General features: G+C 36.0%; 1 protein-coding gene across 1 annotated transcript in view; it reads right to left on the reverse strand.

Annotated features, from left to right (window-relative positions):
• The window catches only part of LOC106880792 (uncharacterized), a 204,223-nt gene that overhangs the window by 132,729 nt on the left and 53,994 nt on the right, over positions 1-17,500 (reverse strand). The window contains exons 19-27 of the mRNA XM_089358814.1: positions 16,197-16,288; positions 15,277-15,326; positions 11,591-11,932; positions 9,283-9,491; positions 8,071-8,204; positions 6,512-6,621; positions 4,024-4,173; positions 3,008-3,101; positions 2,037-2,197 (exon numbers count right to left, since the gene is read on the reverse strand). Of these exons, the coding sequence (XP_089214940.1) occupies positions 2,037-2,197; positions 3,008-3,101; positions 4,024-4,173; positions 6,512-6,621; positions 8,071-8,204; positions 9,283-9,491; positions 11,591-11,932; positions 15,277-15,326; positions 16,197-16,288 (1,342 nt within the window). The remainder of the gene's footprint in view (positions 1-2,036; positions 2,198-3,007; positions 3,102-4,023; positions 4,174-6,511; positions 6,622-8,070; positions 8,205-9,282; positions 9,492-11,590; positions 11,933-15,276; positions 15,327-16,196; positions 16,289-17,500) is intronic.

Consider the following 17,500-nt stretch of genomic DNA (forward strand, 5'->3'; position numbering starts at 1 on the left):
ATCAGAGAAAGGTTCAATGACTCGTATCCCTGGGAGTGGAATTTCGCTTCGCCTATTTCCTGAATACTTAATACTCAAATTATAACGTTCATATAGTTGAAAGTAGATACTACAAGGAATTACAATTCTATCGCTGTTAATAGCGAAAATAGGGCAGAACTAATGAGGGTTTCGTTAGACTTCACAACTGTGACATTTCCTCCCACGAGCTGAATCTGTTCAGAGATAATTTCCATTAGTCTGTCTTCCTTTTCTTAAGATATGCTGCTCTTATGACTCAATGAATTACAGAACTCAGTATGTTATGAGTTCATACATTAACACAAAATCATACATGTCTATGAGAATGGTGAAACACCAATTCGACTCGACTAAAAGTAAAGTATTGCTGATTATTTCATCGAACCAGGAGACATGGTGAAAAACTAACTAGAGCCCTAGTAAAGCTTAATCTGAGAATATACAGGGTTATTCAAAAAGAATGAACTGATTTCATTACGTATTATTTTAATAAGGAAAAGCAATAGAAACAATAGAAAAGCAATAGTCACAAGTATTTACTCACAATCAACTTTTATTTCCTGCCTTACAAGTGTTCAATGTGGCCACCACCTGCAGCACGAGTAACATCAATGCGATAACGGAATTTCTACCAGAGGCGTATCTGCTTGAACTGCGAGATCCCCAGACCTCACTGTGTCTGTTTTTTTCTTGTGGGGATATGTAAAAGATCGCGTTTATGTTCCAGCCCTACCCACTAACCTCGATGACCTTAAACATCGAATAACAACAGCGATCAACACAGTGGTTCGTGATATGCTTATACGCGTCTGAGAGGAATTCTCTTATCGCATTGATGTTGCCCGTGCTGCAGGTGGTGGTCACATTGAACACTTGTAAGACAGGAAATAAAAGTTGATTGTAAGTAAATACTTGTGACTTAGTTGGAGTTTTCTATTGCTTTTTCTTATTAAAATATTACGTAATGAAATCGGTTCATTCCTTTTGATTAACTCTGTAAATAAATATAACTACTGTAAAGCATTTAGCCCGTTTCTGGATCATGGTATAACGCCAGAAATTTAAGGGAAGAAAATTAATCGATCATTTTAACTCCCAGTATTTGACTGGCACTCTATTTTAATGACCACACAGGGCTAGCTTGGCTACCAAATTTTGAAAATTCAGAGTTCATTGAAAATTTTAAAATTTGGTACATTAATGTAGTTTGCCAAGCTAAATCTCGGAAGATATTTCACTTTTTCCAGAAAAAAAAAGTTCTTGAGGTTCAAAGTTTGATAATTTTCACCCAGTCAGAAAACAGGATTTGGAACCTGTAATTTTGTGCGTAACAGCACGTGTTGTCATCTGTGAACAAATCAAATTCTGCTTTATGCACACCATTATAACTCTTCATAGCTTTTTTTATTTTTGGAATTTTCAGAAAACTTTTGAGTGTATTTGTTTTCTACACGGGAATTCATGCGATTATCCAAAAATAAAGCAAAAAAGTTTTTAGTATGTGATTTAAGGCCTATATGGCTCTTATTTTTTTAGCACATCTGACGACTACCTCAATGAGTAGAAAATATTTGTCAACACGTGCTTTCTCGCAGACAAAAGAGTTCTCATGCTTGGTTTATTATTATGGAAACAGGCATGAATGTGTCTGTGACTTACGATTGGCTAAAATCACCCCAAATTTGCAAACTTTAAAAACTAATAACTCTTTATTTATTGAGTTATTGTGAAAATGAATTTCAAAGCAGTGATTTGCAGATAAAACTATATCATTACACCGAATATGAAATCAATTCGAGCAGAAGTTGAAGAGATTGAAAATTGGAAGCCAAACTGAAAAGATCCAAAAATTAACTTTGCCAAGATTTGATGTAAAGTGTGGGGAAGAAATACTGCTAGGCATTTTGTTCGATTCTGCTAATCCACCACTTTATGATAACAATGTAATAATAATACAAAAATTCATGTTTCATAATTCACGATCAACTTTATTGTGAATAAATTGTGTAACTTACTGCAATTTAATTCATCCGATCCATCTCTACAATCGATAGTCTTGTCGCATTTGTATTTGTTGGCAATACACTCTCCCATAGCACACCGGAATTCACCTGGCTGGCATTTCTTGGGACAATCTTTAATCTTAGTGCATTGGAATTTACCCACGGAGCAGACACTAAAAAGAATAAGGAGTTCTTTACATGAAGTTTCGGTCTTTTAGTTATGGTTTCAGTATTAACCAGTGTATCATGAACGTGATTATCAGCCAAAATAACTTGGCAAGATGTCATAAAGTTGGAACCTTGGTGAATTTTTGAAGGTTTGGTTTGAGGGAGAGAAAAAGGAAAAAAGGAAATAAAAAGAGACAGAAAGAAAGAAAGAAAACAAAAAGAAAGGCAGGAAGAAAGAAAGAGAGAAAGGGGTCTTTTTCTGAGATGGATTAAGAATACCACACAAGAAAACCTTCCGTGCATTTTCCCGTCCTCTGCCCAAGGTTTTGATTGACTGCAAGTTATGACTGAAGAGATTTGGATAGAAATAAAAAAAAACAAGCGATGACGATGTGAACTTCATAGTCTCATGCGATTTCTTTCAATGTGTCAGATGTTGCAGGAGAGAAAAAAAAAGACAACTTTTTACATTACATTGCTATAAGTGATCTTTTCTACTATAGGCACCGGACCTGAAATTTTGTAGGGAAGAGGTATAATCATTCACTATCGATGACGAAAGGACGACAGGCAGCCTCGACTTCGGTGGCATTTGAACTTAGCATGCAAAGCCGGATGAAATGCCGATAAGCATTTTGTCATGCGTACTAACGATTCTGGAAGCTCGCTGCCCCCAAATACATTTGTCCACAATGCCACACAGGAGGGTCGAATTCTGGACCTCACAACCTGGAAGCAAACTGCTTAACCACTCGTCCATGTTAGCACCAATGCTATTTAATATAAGTAATTAAAACAAAATTCTGAATACTTGCCATTCTTTGCAATTCATATTTAGCTTTGTCCCAGGGCTGTATCTCAGACCGTTCATATAGCATGGACACTCAATTGCAGGGACACATTTCTTACCTGAAATAAAAATGTTATCATATAATGATCCGGAAATAATACTCTCACATATTATCTTCACCCCTCTCTCTTCCCCTCTCTCCATTCTCTCAACATCTCTCACTCACTCTCTTCTTCTGTTTTACTTTTACATGTTCTGGTTATTTTGTTGTTTCATTATCTAATGGAAATGTTCCATTATAAAGAAGGATAATTTGATTTATAATATTTAATTCGAGACATGTTATGTTTGTATATACATCACTGTTAACTGTAAATAATAATGATAATTATTATCCAATTCTTCAAATATGCAGCTGTTTCTTAGTAGTTTTAGAAACAAAACAGAATAGGTTCAAAGTACATAAATATACTGCAAATAGAAATTAACAATAACTTTAGTGATGACATAGGATGAAGAAACAAACTGTTGCCGCTTTATGATGACCTGCATGGTTTGTAAAAGAAAATTTAAGCACAACACTCACTGATGCACTTAGCTTTACTGCTTCTGGTCAACCACTAGCAGAAGATTCAAAATTTGCAATAATATGAGTAAACCTATGTTCTATGCAGGTTGCAACTATCTCATTTGTTATAGGCACAATGTACCTGAGATTACATTTGCCAATATTCCTAGTAGATTAGCTAGCATCGATTTATATATGTTTGTATGGCACACTTTCTGAAGAGTATCAGTATTTCTACTTAAGATTATTTCGATATTGAAACAAAAATACTCAACTGTCTTACGGAAGAGTGATGCAAAACATTGATAATGGTATGGAATTAAAGTTTTATAAACTCATCCTTTTCAAAGATGGTGTAAGTAAAAGGAAGCTGGCCTCGGCTAGGAGTCGAAAACCCACTGACAATTAGAGCTTTTATTATAAAGTCGTTTACTACACAATTTTATTAACATTTTCAAGAATATAAACTGTACCATCTCTTATAAATCCAGGAGCACAGAAACAGCCTTCGATGCATTTTGTAGTTTTACAATAAGGTTCTGGTTCATCACCAATATTTCTACAGGTCTGAGGACAGGGAGAACCACATGTTGAATAGCGGAAGTTTTCTTCACATTGAATTGCTGGAAAATTGAAAGAAAATATAAAGGATGAAAGAAAATGAAAGTAAAAAGGATGAATACATTTATGTACAGTTTCAAATAAGGTCATTTCCATTAAAACTTTTGGTGGAAAGAACAATCTTGCACGTGAGAAAATATATATTGAATATGTCTCAGTAGATTCTGAAGTCTTATAATACTCCCGTGAGAGTATTCCATCCACGATAAGATACAAATAGTAATATATAGCAGGAAATAACGCGGCGAGCAGATAGAATCGTTAGCACACCGGACAAAATGTTCAGTGGCATTTCGTCCGTCATTACGTTCTTAGTTCAATTTCTGCCGAGGTCGACTTCGCTTTTCATCCTTCCGGAGTCGATAAAATAAGTACTAGTTGAGCACTGGGGTCGATGCTATCGACTTATCCCCTCCTCCGAAATTGCTGGTCTTCTGCCAAAATTTGAAACCAGTATATAGCAGTCAATTCAATCGTCTATAGTATTGGACAGTTAATGAGTTTTAAAGATTCAAATTGAAATTAATTGTGAATTTATGAAATAAAATAAAATCTTAATCAAAATTGAAACTTCACTAAGAGGCTTTGGTGGTACTCTAAATTAGTGCTGGTTGGTCAGTGATACAAACATACACAGAGCAGTGAGCTGAACGCCGTACAATGTTAGATTCATTCTATCTATATTTATGTTCTGAGCTGAATCACGCTATGAAAGAATTTTACATTCCATTCTTTGACAGTGGATAGATTATTTTTCAGTAATCTACTTAGTGCCATTAGAATACAATCAACTCTAACCCATCGCTTACACGAACTGGTTTTGTGCTGAATGAAAAGCTATCAATTTAAAAGCACTTAAGTTTGAGGTGACCCAAAATGAGTCCCCCAAAATGTTCTAATCTTATCAAATATTTTGGTCTCCTTTGTCGTTAAGTTGATGCGAGAGAGAAATTTTCCTCGACCATCTTGGATGGGGCACTTGTCTATAGAATGTAGCCTTTCTCACCAAAAGAGTAAATCGAAAACGAGAACTGATAGCAGGGAATGATATCACCCTACTTGTATCTAGTCGGTGTTGGATTCGACTTGGTGGTTTGTTGAGTGATACGTATCTTTGCCACGAACACATAACTAGGACCGAAACCGAAGGACTGGTCTTTCTCTTCAGAACCAGATAATTCTTCACCCCGACAACAATTATTGACACACTACTCAAGCTCAGGTGACGCCCACTACGAAGTATTGCTCTTCCAACTGGGTTGCTGAGACTGTAGCACATACAGACATCCTAAACCGACCTAGAAAAATGACAACACGACTGATTGGTATAAAACCACTCACAGACACGCTCTATTCTCTAGCCCGACCACATGTGCAGTGTCTTCTCTCGTTCTCTTTACTTCTTCTACTGCTACTTTAATGGTCTCTGTTCCTCACAGCTGGAGGGGATAGGGCATCTCCACTCAAGCATTTCGGTTTCACTCACTTTTCCTTATCTTATTACTCTTACATTATTTACATTTGACGGATATTTGTTCTCATCTTGTTTCGGCTGATATACCCTCCAGCCTTCATCAGGTGTCTTGGAGGAATTTCGAACCTGGGTTCTCATTCCTAAGGTAATCTTCGATGTTGTTGTTATTATTATTATTATTATTATTATTATTATCATTATCATTATTATTATTATTATCATTATGATTATTATCATTATGATTATTATCATTATGATTATTATCATTATTATTATTATTATGATTATTATCATTATTATTATTATTATGATTATTATCATTATTATTATTATTATTATTATTATTCCGAGTTCGATTCCAGGCAGTGACCTGAATAATGATGATAATAATAATAATAACAACAACATAATAACATCGAAAATTACCTTAGGAATGAGAACCCAGGTTCGAAATTCCCCCAAGACACCTGATGAAGGCTGGAGGGTATATCAGCCGAAATGTTGTGTTAACAACAAACAAGATGAGGACAAATATCTGTCAAATGTAAATAATGTACATTATTCCTCATGTCTTAAATATAGAACTCATTACTCTTGTTGTTCCCCAAACACAAGCAATCGCATTATTTACCAAATTCGGTCCTTCCTTTGCCCAGAACGTCAGATCTCTGATATTCAATTCCACTGCTTATATCTCTAGCAACAGCTGGCTTACAACTATTCATCAAAGGAATCGACCGTTAATGGAAATGATCTCATCAGGTTAGAAGAACCTTGGTTTAGGAGTTGGAAGACCAAATGGAATAAATAAGTAAGAAAAAAAAGTGAAGACAAGAAAAGAAAGAAAAGAAGAATGGGATACGTACGACACAATTCTTGACTTCTCCATTTGATATAAATGTTATGTCTGCTGCACATGTCTGCAAAGTTTGATATAGCTGCGCATAAACATTCGCAGTCACCACCTGTATCACAACTGGAATAAACACATAATACGAAAAATGATTATTATTATTATTTCTAATAAAGAAAGGCTAAGTTGTGGTTGTACTCTTGTTGTAAAGTGGTGAAATTGTCGGAGGAAAACAAACACAAAGCCACACATACACATACATTTGCATATATATATATATATATATATATATATATATATATATATATATATATATATATATATATATATATATTCACTTATTCTTTTATTCTTAAACAGGTTTCAGCCATAAGGCTGTGGCCGTGATGGGGCACATCAACCATATATACTTATCGTACATTACCCATGTATTTGCCGGTAGGCTGCGATTTGCTGAGGTGGAGGATACGCTCTCAAATCTATCTATCTATCTATCTATCTATCTATCTATCTATCTATATATATATATATATACATACATATATATATACAGAGTGCGGTGAATAAACTCTCGTCTAAGTTACGCAAAAATGAAAATAATCCTGACATCTCATTTTGACAAAATTACATAAAAATATCTTGAAATACTAAAGAGTAAATTTATTCAATAAAATCGCAATTCGCTTCAACCACGGCCTCTAAACGACATCGGAATCTCCTGCAACTCTTCTGGACGGTCTCCTTGTTTAAGTTGGTGAATGCTGCCATAATTATTACCTTCAGTTCACCTCTGGTGTTACAAGGAGTTTTGTTGGTCACTCGCTCAACTGCACTCCACACATAATAATCAAAAGGGTTTCAGTCTGGGGAGCTAGGTGGCCAGATGTTAGGGGTAATGTAGTCGCAGACATTTTCTGACAGAAATTGTCTGACAGCTCCTGCTTATGTGGCATGGTGCAGCAACCTGTTGCCAGACATAGGGTGTTCCAGCAGCCATCTTCTTGACCCAAGGCAGCACTACCTCCTCCAGGCACTTGATGTAAGCTTCCGTGTGGAATTTGAAGCTGTGAGAGAAGATGAATGGAGGCATAACGTCGCCATCACTAGTGATCACTCCAAACACCCTGATCTTGACCGGATGTTTGATTTTTATCACACTCGGTACATGTCCTCAGATTGCACTGTCCTCAGATTGACAGCCAAACACTGAAATGCTCGTATTGGAGCATGAACGCCAGGCAGTACAGCATGTTGCCTCCAAATTTCTTACAAAGTGAATAGCGTCATAGTACTGTTTTTATTACAGACGGTGCCGAACTGACCCTACTATACTGTGTAGTAAAAAAACAACAAAAACAATGCGCATGCGCGAAATAGAAATATAAAATTGTGACAATCTACCCATCGCACCCTGTATATATATATATATATATATACACACACACACACACACACACACACACACACACACACACACACACACACACACACACATATATATATGTATGTATGTATATATATGCATGTTCATATATCTGGAGGTAGATATGTTTGTGCGTATAAGCGACTTACCCGCAAGCATCTTGAACACAGTCGTCATAGTATGTTTTATATTTATCGCCAGTAGCTTGGCGACATCTTTCGAAAAGCGGGCCTCGTCTGATGGGATTGCATGCACTTTGTGCCCACATTTTCCTCTCTGGACTCTGTATTGAAAATACAACAAAAAAAAAATGTTCAGTAATTAATTAATTAAATAATTGAGGAATTCATATAAAGGTATATTTCAATACTGAGCAAATTTTCATCTCAACTAAGTGAGCTAACAACCGAATAAAGTGTTGATTTCTCTTTGCCGTTTGCTTTTGACAAGGTAAAAAGCTACCACTTATTCATGCTGTTTAGCTCCTGGTTAAATATTATTACAGTTTCTGAAAAAGGTAGTTCTTTATATGTTTCCGAAGACCAATCATCGGTTCACTGCGTTTCGAGCTGAGAGAGTGACTAAAAGCGCCCACTGCAAAGTAGCGTTTTACTTTTAACTTTCTTGCCGATGATACTATGGCGATATAAATATACAAAAGCCACACACTCACACATATGTCTGTCTGTCTGTCTATCTATCTATCTACCCCACTTCTCTCTTTCCCTCTCTCCCTCCCTCCCTCCCTCCCCCCTCTCTCTCCATACGTACACATATACAAACTCCTCACAAGTAATTAGATCAACCCTCAAAACGTTTTATCTATGCAGTCATCACTCATTATTTACGGCGATGCCCAAACGAATTAAATAATTAAAAACTGCACAAGGCATGTCTAATAAACACTAGATTAAGTATTTCAGACCGTCAAATGACATAATTTTATTTCTAGAAATAAATTCTCCAAGAATGACCATAACTCTATACTGTTTATGTAGGTGTGTGTATGTATATATAAAACATATTGGTTCAGAAGATTCCAAAACCTATGAATCCAGGATCTCTCAAAGTCTATTGATCCAGGGTCCCAACTCGGTCTAAACTTGGCCTTGGTCTTGTTGTTGAGTGATAAATTTAGTCTTTGCCGTGTTTAATACTACCAACCGACTTCTGGATGCTTTGTACTAGAGTTCATTCTATTGCAAGAAATCAAGCCATGTCTCCGACGTAGGAATGATGTTCCTTCTTCCGCTCGCTAACCTCAATGATCCTGAACAACCCTACGGGCGTCATACAACCACTTCTGGCTATGTTATGTACAAAATCGAAGCAATTTTTAAATAAAGGAATTATATGCTTACATTACAAAATATCTTCTCATCACTCGGTTTCGTTTGTGGAACAGCCATGCAATCCTGTAACCGCCAGCTATGACCGAAATCAGACGCTAGATTTCTAACAGCATTATCGGGGCCTCTGAAATCATTTTCAGCATTTCCATCATAATTTCCGCAGAGACCTTCAACTTTTCCCATCCAGACAGGAGAAACATGCACATAAACTCGTGTCGCTGGAAAATAAATACACACATATGACATTAATTTACGAACGTGTATATTTGATGTATATTTTTGAATGAATGTTTTTGACTCTTATCTTTTAGTTGCTTCTGTCATTAGACTGTGGCCTTGCTGGAGCACTACCTTGAATGGTTTAGCCGAACAAATCGATTCCAGTAAGTAATTTTTAAGTCGAGTACTTATTCTATCGGTCTTTTTTTACCGAACCGCTAAGTTATGGGACGTAAAGACACTAACACGGTTAAGCGTTGGGGTGGAGGACAACCATCAAAACAAACATACACGCAGAAATATATGCATCCTTGCATACATACAAACATACAATACATGCATATAAATACATATAAATACATACATAAAACATACAAATCTGCACATACATACATTAATACATACATACATACATACATACATACATGCATACATACATACAAACAAACAAAAATACCCTGTTACTGATGTTGAAATTTCCAACGAAGGAACCTTGGATCTAGGTTAGAAACCGGTTCTTTCTCTTTTGGCAAGAAATCTTGAAATAAACTGAATAATGATATGCATACATATATATGCATAATTAACATACATTTATTAGTTTGTATTATTACCGTCTATTTATGAACCTATTCTTTACTCTTTTACTAGTTTCAGTCATTTGACTGTGGCCATGCTGGAGCACCGCCTTTAGTCGGGCAAATCGATCCCAGGACTTATTGTTTGTAAGCCTAGTATTTATTCTATCGGTTTCTTTTGCCGAACTGCTAAGTTATGGGGACATAAACACACCAGCATCGGTTGTCAAGCGATGTTGGGGGACAAACACAGACAAACAAAGACCCCCCCCCCCCCCACATGTATATATATATGACAGGCTTCTTTCAGTTTCCGTCTACCAAATCCACTCAGCCACTCCTACGCCTATATTTATGAATGCATACTCTTGCCGTATATTTAAGTATATTCAATATATATTTACGAATCAGTAAACTTAACGTATAGTTATGAACGTGTGTATAATATATATTTATGGACGTGTACATTTACGAAAGAGGGTATAATATAAACGCGTACATTTAATGTGTATTTGTATGTACATATTTAACATATTTATGGGTATTTGAAGGCGAGTGGCCGAGCGGTAAGGGGTGTTGCACACACGTTAGCGAGATCGTGGTTTTGATTCTCGACCAGCGTTGAGTTCTTGAGTAAAACACATCAATTCGCATTGCTCCAGTCCACTCAACTGTAAATGGGTAACCCTGCGACGTGCGAGCGTTTCCGTTGAGGGAGAATATTGTCCCGTAACCCCACCCACTAGCCAGCGAAGTGGCATCGCTTGAAACCTACAACAATGCGCTTTTTCACATTGTAGCCAACGATACATAATTGCATCTGATAGTTTGGAAGATACAGTGATAATACTATAACTGGATACATTTTAGAAAATATATATCTTTAAAAGCACTTAAAAATGGATTGCACAACAATTGGACAATTCCCTGATAATAGGTTTAAAACTAAGAAAATAACCTTTCTTAAGCCAACTTACCCAGCAAACTAAGTATGCAATGTCCTTATAATGCATTTGTATACGCATATTTAACATATATTCATGGGTATTTGAAGGCGTGTCGCCTAGTGGTAATGGGTTTTGAGCACATGTAATGGGTAATGAGTTTTGAGAAAGACCCTAGTTTCGATTCTCGACTAGATATTTTAAAAGGATTGCTCAACAATTGGACAATTGTACGAGAAAATAACCTTTATTACGCCACTTTACTCAGCAAAGTAAATTCGCAATGCCCTGATAGGAGAATTGAGCACCAATACAGAACTAGAATAAGAAGTGCAGCGATCATTATCTTCACCACTTTTACAAGTACTTTGATCACTTCACAATTTTATCTGCTAGTTTTCTTTTGCTGTGGTCATAACATTCCAACATTTATTTTATCGATCCTTGAGGGAAGACAGCTAGTACCAGAAGGTACCAGAAGGTCTTCGACTAAGGCTGATTTGAGGCTAGACAAAATCAGCATAACAGCGACAGCAATACTAACAATAAATGAATACGAAAATACTGATTACTTACCTCCATCCCATTGGATCACCAGGCCGATGTTTGTGAAGATGTGATAGAAAAATCCACTTCTGGAAATAATAATATCTTGAAATTTTGCAAAGGTTTGATTGATTAAGTTCTCGTTCACTTTTAGCCCAACTCCTCGAGTCATGAAAATTTTCTGTTTTTTAATGGCTACCTCAATAGCTTTTGTACAGGTCACACTACTCAAACCACATTTCACATTCTTAGTGATAATAGAGAATGTTTTGTCCAAAGACCTGGAAAGCACGTACATACAATTTCCCATAAAGGTATAACTTTTACCGTCTAATGTTTGATAGTGAGGGTCACCGGCTGCCCAACAAGTTGCTGCAATGAAAAAGAAGAAAACAATTTAAGATGTTGTTTCATGTAGGAGATTGAGACTTTTGAAACACAAATTAATCTCTTTTCAAAGTTACCTTTGCAGATTTTCTATGAAAATTAGAGCCAGTATTGGAAGTAACGGCGTTTCGTATGCGAGTACGCCTGCGTAAACAATACGATCGAAGATTGAAAAATAGGTAATGGGTGTATATTCATATTCCATAGTGATAGAATCACACTCCTAACACACAAGTAGGGCGCAATATTAACTTATAAGCCTTTAATATACTTGATAGTATATTATGGGTGCATAACGAAATGCAGTGTCCCCTACTAGTAATTAACATATTAATCTCCTTACAAATAACAAGAGCTGTTACTGGATTCGAATTTACAGACTGTTAAGTAGATTCATCTTCTCCTTTATGGAATACAGTCTCATATTACAGGTCCCATCTTCAACTAAAGGTTGAGTCTGGCACTTATTTATTGCCCTACTGTCACTTATTTATTACCCTACAGTGAACAAAGTCAATTAATGTGGAATAAATGTCCGGCCTTGAATTTCAAACAATACCGGTGAAATGAATTTGAATTTAAGAGCCAGCTCAAAATACACGGTCATTTCATTGCAACTAACTGTAAACAATATATTACAGAAATGTTTGTTAAGCTCATCATTATTATTATTATTATTATTATTATTATTATTGTCATCATCATCTTTCAATTATGTGTCCATTTCTTGCCGAGTGTCTTCCAAGGGTAGAGAAACTGACTGTATACATTGGTAGGCCATTAAAATAAACATACCAGACTGTTCATTTACAAAGTCATGTGATAGAGAAAAGAGGAACAAAGACAGAAAAGAAAAAGAAAAAAAAGTAAAAATGAAAAAGTAAACAAAGAAAATAAAGGGGGGGGGGAGGAAAGAAAATTTATTGCGACAATGCACTTCTCAGTACGTGTGATGTACCAGTTAAAACAACCGCTTACACTTCCTGCATGGATGGTAAGCCAGGGATCATTCTTAAATAATTTTCAGTTCCTTTTTTGAATGTTCCAAGTGCACCTACAATCACTGGTATTGTAACCGTCTTGAGATACCATATCTTTCCGATTTCAATTGGCAAATCTTTACATTTTCTGAGCGTAAATTCTTTTGCCGAGATATTATGGTCACAGGGTATGCTCATGTCAATCAATAAACAGACTTTATTGCTTTGGTCTTTCACAACAATATCTGGTTTATTTGCTTTGATGGTCCGCTCTGTACATAGTGGAAAGTATCAAAGAATTGTTACATTTTCTTCCTCAGTTACAGCTTCCGATAGTGCTTGCACCATTTTTCAGCAGTTTTGATTTTATAATGCTGACACATTACCCAATGTAGATATTGGCCAACTCTATCATGTCTTGATTTATACTCTACAGGTGCTAAAACCTTACACCCAGAGATTAGGTGGTCCACTATTTCGATCCCATTGTTACAGTATCAGCACTTTGGGTCTATTCATCACATTGGCTCGATAGTTCCGGGTCAATAAGCTCTGATCTTGAGCAGCCTTCACTCTCTACCTTTAGCCCTGAGTTCCGTAGCCACTGATGGGTGTGCTTCTGGTCTACATAAGCTTGTTTGCTACAGGACACATATTTGCCATTGTTATTATTATTATTATTATTATTATCATTATTATTATTATTATTATTATTATTATTGTTGTTGTTATTATGATTTAAATGATTGAAGTAACAGCAATGTTTATTTTTCAAGCCAAATTTTACTATAGCAAATTAATTTAATAAATTTATGAGTGAAGGGACGGCTAAATCAATGGATATAAAATTAATACTTCGTAGAAAAGTTTAATATGAAAAATAAACTCTGCTCGCACAACAATAATTTATGTATCACAACTAACAGCTAACTCTAGATATAAGCGTAATAACAATAACTTTAAGTACAATTTCACAATGGTACTTAATGCAAGGTAAGCGGCTGCTGATGAGAGAATATTGATTTAATTTTGAAACGGTCGTGTAGTGGATCCCCCTTTGCCATGATGAGGCTATATAAACATAGCAGACATTTGCGACCGCCATATGTGCCTATTAAATTAAATTAGTATGCGATTAATGCAGAGCAGTGATGGCTTGCATTTATGGATATATCTCATACTAAAGTTTATTATTATTATTATTGTTGTATTAGAACTCACAGCTTATATTGCTGGGTCTGATGGAAAGTGTCAGCTGTCCACAGCCAGCAGACTCAGGTGACACTTCTTTTACTGGTCATGCTTCAAGAACCCTGCGAAGAATTCCTGAAGTTCCAAGCAATGCTGATTCTTGTAGGTGTTCTACCTTCACACTTGTACCAATCTTTTTCAGCCATATTGGTAGTTGAGTGTTGATACTTCCAAGTGCACCAATTACTATTGGTATCACCTCTACTCTCTTCATTGACCATAACCTTCGTATTTCCCACTTTAAATCGTCATAGTTGTTTAGTTTTTCTTCTTCCACATTGATCCTATTATCACCGGGGCACGCTATGTCGATTTATTATTATTATTATTATTATTATTATTATTATTATTATTATTATTATTATTATTCCTTTCGTTTTATCAGCATTTCCTCAACATCGCTAGCTATCAAACTGCTATTGTATCGCTTCATCCAACGACGAACTATATTTTGTTTCTTTGGGATAAATGTCGGTTGACAGTCTTCACTTAGAGCTCCTATGTGGTCGATCAACATTTTAGGAATAACAGCTATATTACTTCATGCTACTGTTTAAGAGAAGGGCGCGTTGGGTCAAGTGGTTCTCGCTACCCTCTGCACGTTAGGAAAAAAAACTAGGTGATCATGGATAGAATGCCTTTGTTCATTGATTGGAACGATCAGGGTTCTCTTAGGGTTAAATCGCAATAACAAAAACAAACTACATTTGTGAATTATTCACCAAAGGATAGTAGATGGCTGAATCGCTAAAACGTCGGACAAAATGCTAGTTTGTATTGAACTACATCCCTTTATGTTCATTTCTTGCCGGGGTCAAAACTGAGATTTATTTTTTCCGTGTCGAAAAATAGGCACCATTCAAATAATTACTGGAGTCGATTGAAGTTACTATACTTTCCTTTAAAAATGCTAGAACACCTTTCGTGCGAACAGTTAACCATTCAATGGAGGAACTCTTTCATCAACTGAGTCTCCATCCCATTCCGGATCGTTCCATTCTCATTTGAACTCCCTATTCGTTCAAGAAATCAGATGTTTAAAATATCCAAGACAGAAAGATAAACATTTCTTTTTTTTTATTAAATTTTATATATTACCTGCGCAGTCAGATTTCGAAACTGTCACCCAAACATTCTTCCTGCAAATTCTGAAAAATAAAATGGAAAACGTTAAATAATTTCTAACAAACTCTTTTTCGACTGGATATGTATGAAATTTCTTTTGTTGGATGTGTTTCTATATACATACATACATACATACACGCACACACACACACACACACACACACACACACACACACACACACACACACACATATATATATATATATATATAATAATAATAATAATAAAAATAATAATAATGGTTTCAAATTTTGCCACAAAGGCAACAATTTTTGGGGATGGGACAAGTCGTTTACATCGACTCCAGTGTTTCAGTGGTACTTAATTTATCGACCCCGAAAGGATGAAAGGCAAAGTCGACCTCGGTGGAATTTGAACTCAGAACGTAGCGGCAGACGAAATACCGCAAAGCATTATGCACGGCATGCTAACAATTCTGCAAGCTCGTCGCCTTAATGAGGTCAAACAAGGAGCAATGTCATTGCAAAACGAGCCTCTTATGTACACAGCCATCCTTTATATACTGACTGAAAAACGTTTCACTTGATCCGATCAGCCTGCTCGTGAAGTTAACGTGCAAGTCGCTGAGTACTCCACTGACACGTATACCCTTAAGATAATTTTCAGAGAGATATAACGTGATGCAGAATATGAGAAGGCTGGCTCTTTGAAATATGGGTACTACTCATTTTTGTCAGCTGAGTGAACTGGAGCAAGGTGAAATAAAGTGTCTTGCCCAAGGATACAACATACCACTATGAATCGAACTCACGATCTTATGAACGTGAGTTGAAAACCATAACTACTAAGCCATGTGCCTTTGACTGAAAAATAAAGATGGCGAAATAGCCAGTGTACTGACATCTCAACAAAATATAAAAAAAGTCACTTACAATTCTTTGCATCCAATTTTAATTTTGTGTCCTGGCTTATACCATTTATTGTCATATCTACAAGGGCATTCATCTTTTTCTACACATCTACCCTGTTTCAGAAGATAAATAATAAATTAATTATTAAAAACGAATGTGAAGAATGAAAATAAAGATAAAGGCGCCAAACAAAAAGAAATAAAAAGATCTAATGTTTTGGATTATGCCATTTAGTCAAAGAAAAATAACAGAATTAAGAGGAGTAGAAAAAAAATGAGGAAGGGTAATAAACTTACGAAGTATATTTACATATACAGGATTAGTATAAAAGAGTAGTTAGATAGCGGGATTGTAGGAACGGAAGTGACGACAAGGAGAGAAATCTAGCAAGAGAGAGGAAGATGAAGGAACAAAGAGAGGGAAAGGAAAGAATAATAGTGAGAGTGGAGTAGCATATAGTTATCAGTGTTTGCGCGCGCGCGCGGGTTGGTGGGTGTGCGGTGTAACGTTGTTAAATGTGCTGTTGTTATCTTTTTAAGTGTGAAACAGCATCTGATGCATTAAGAAATATTTAGTTCGTGCATTTAAGCGTCTATCAGTCTAATTGTTGATGAACATTTCGTAGGATTCAACCAGCACAGACAGACAAATTAAGCCACTTACTTCGTTGTTATCTTCCATGCGTCCTACATTGTCAAATAACTGAGTTTCTTACCTACACATATAGTAACAGAACACACAACCTTGCATACTAAGTAGCATAAAGCTGATTTAAATTCATGAACCCAAACCTATTCTATTCATCTTACACCATCGTTCACCAATCATCTACTGATATGGACACATATAGTAACAGAACACACAACCTTGCATACTAAGTAGCATAAAGCTGATTTAAATTCATGAACCCAAACCTATTCTATTCATCTTACACCATCGTTCACCAATCATCTACTGATATGGACACATATAGTAACAGAACACACAACCTTGCATACTAAGTAGCATAAAGCTGATTTAAATTCATGAACCCAAACCTATTCTATTCATCTTACACCATCGTTCACCAATCATCTACTGATATGGACACATATAGTAACAGAACACACAACCTTGCATACTAAGTAGCATAAAGCTGATTTAAATTCATGAACCCAAACCTATTCTATTCATCTTACACCATCGTTCACCAATCATCTACTGATATGGACACATATAGTAACAGAACACACAACCTTGCATACTAAGTAGCATAAAGCTGATTTAAATTCATGAACCCAAACCTATTCTATTCATCTTACACCATCGTTCACCAATCATCTACT

This window comes from Octopus bimaculoides, chromosome 10, assembly GCF_046866305.1.
Source record: "Octopus bimaculoides isolate indiv1 chromosome 10, ASM4686630v1, whole genome shotgun sequence".
In the NCBI taxonomy this organism is placed as follows: domain Eukaryota; kingdom Metazoa; phylum Mollusca; class Cephalopoda; order Octopoda; family Octopodidae; genus Octopus; species Octopus bimaculoides.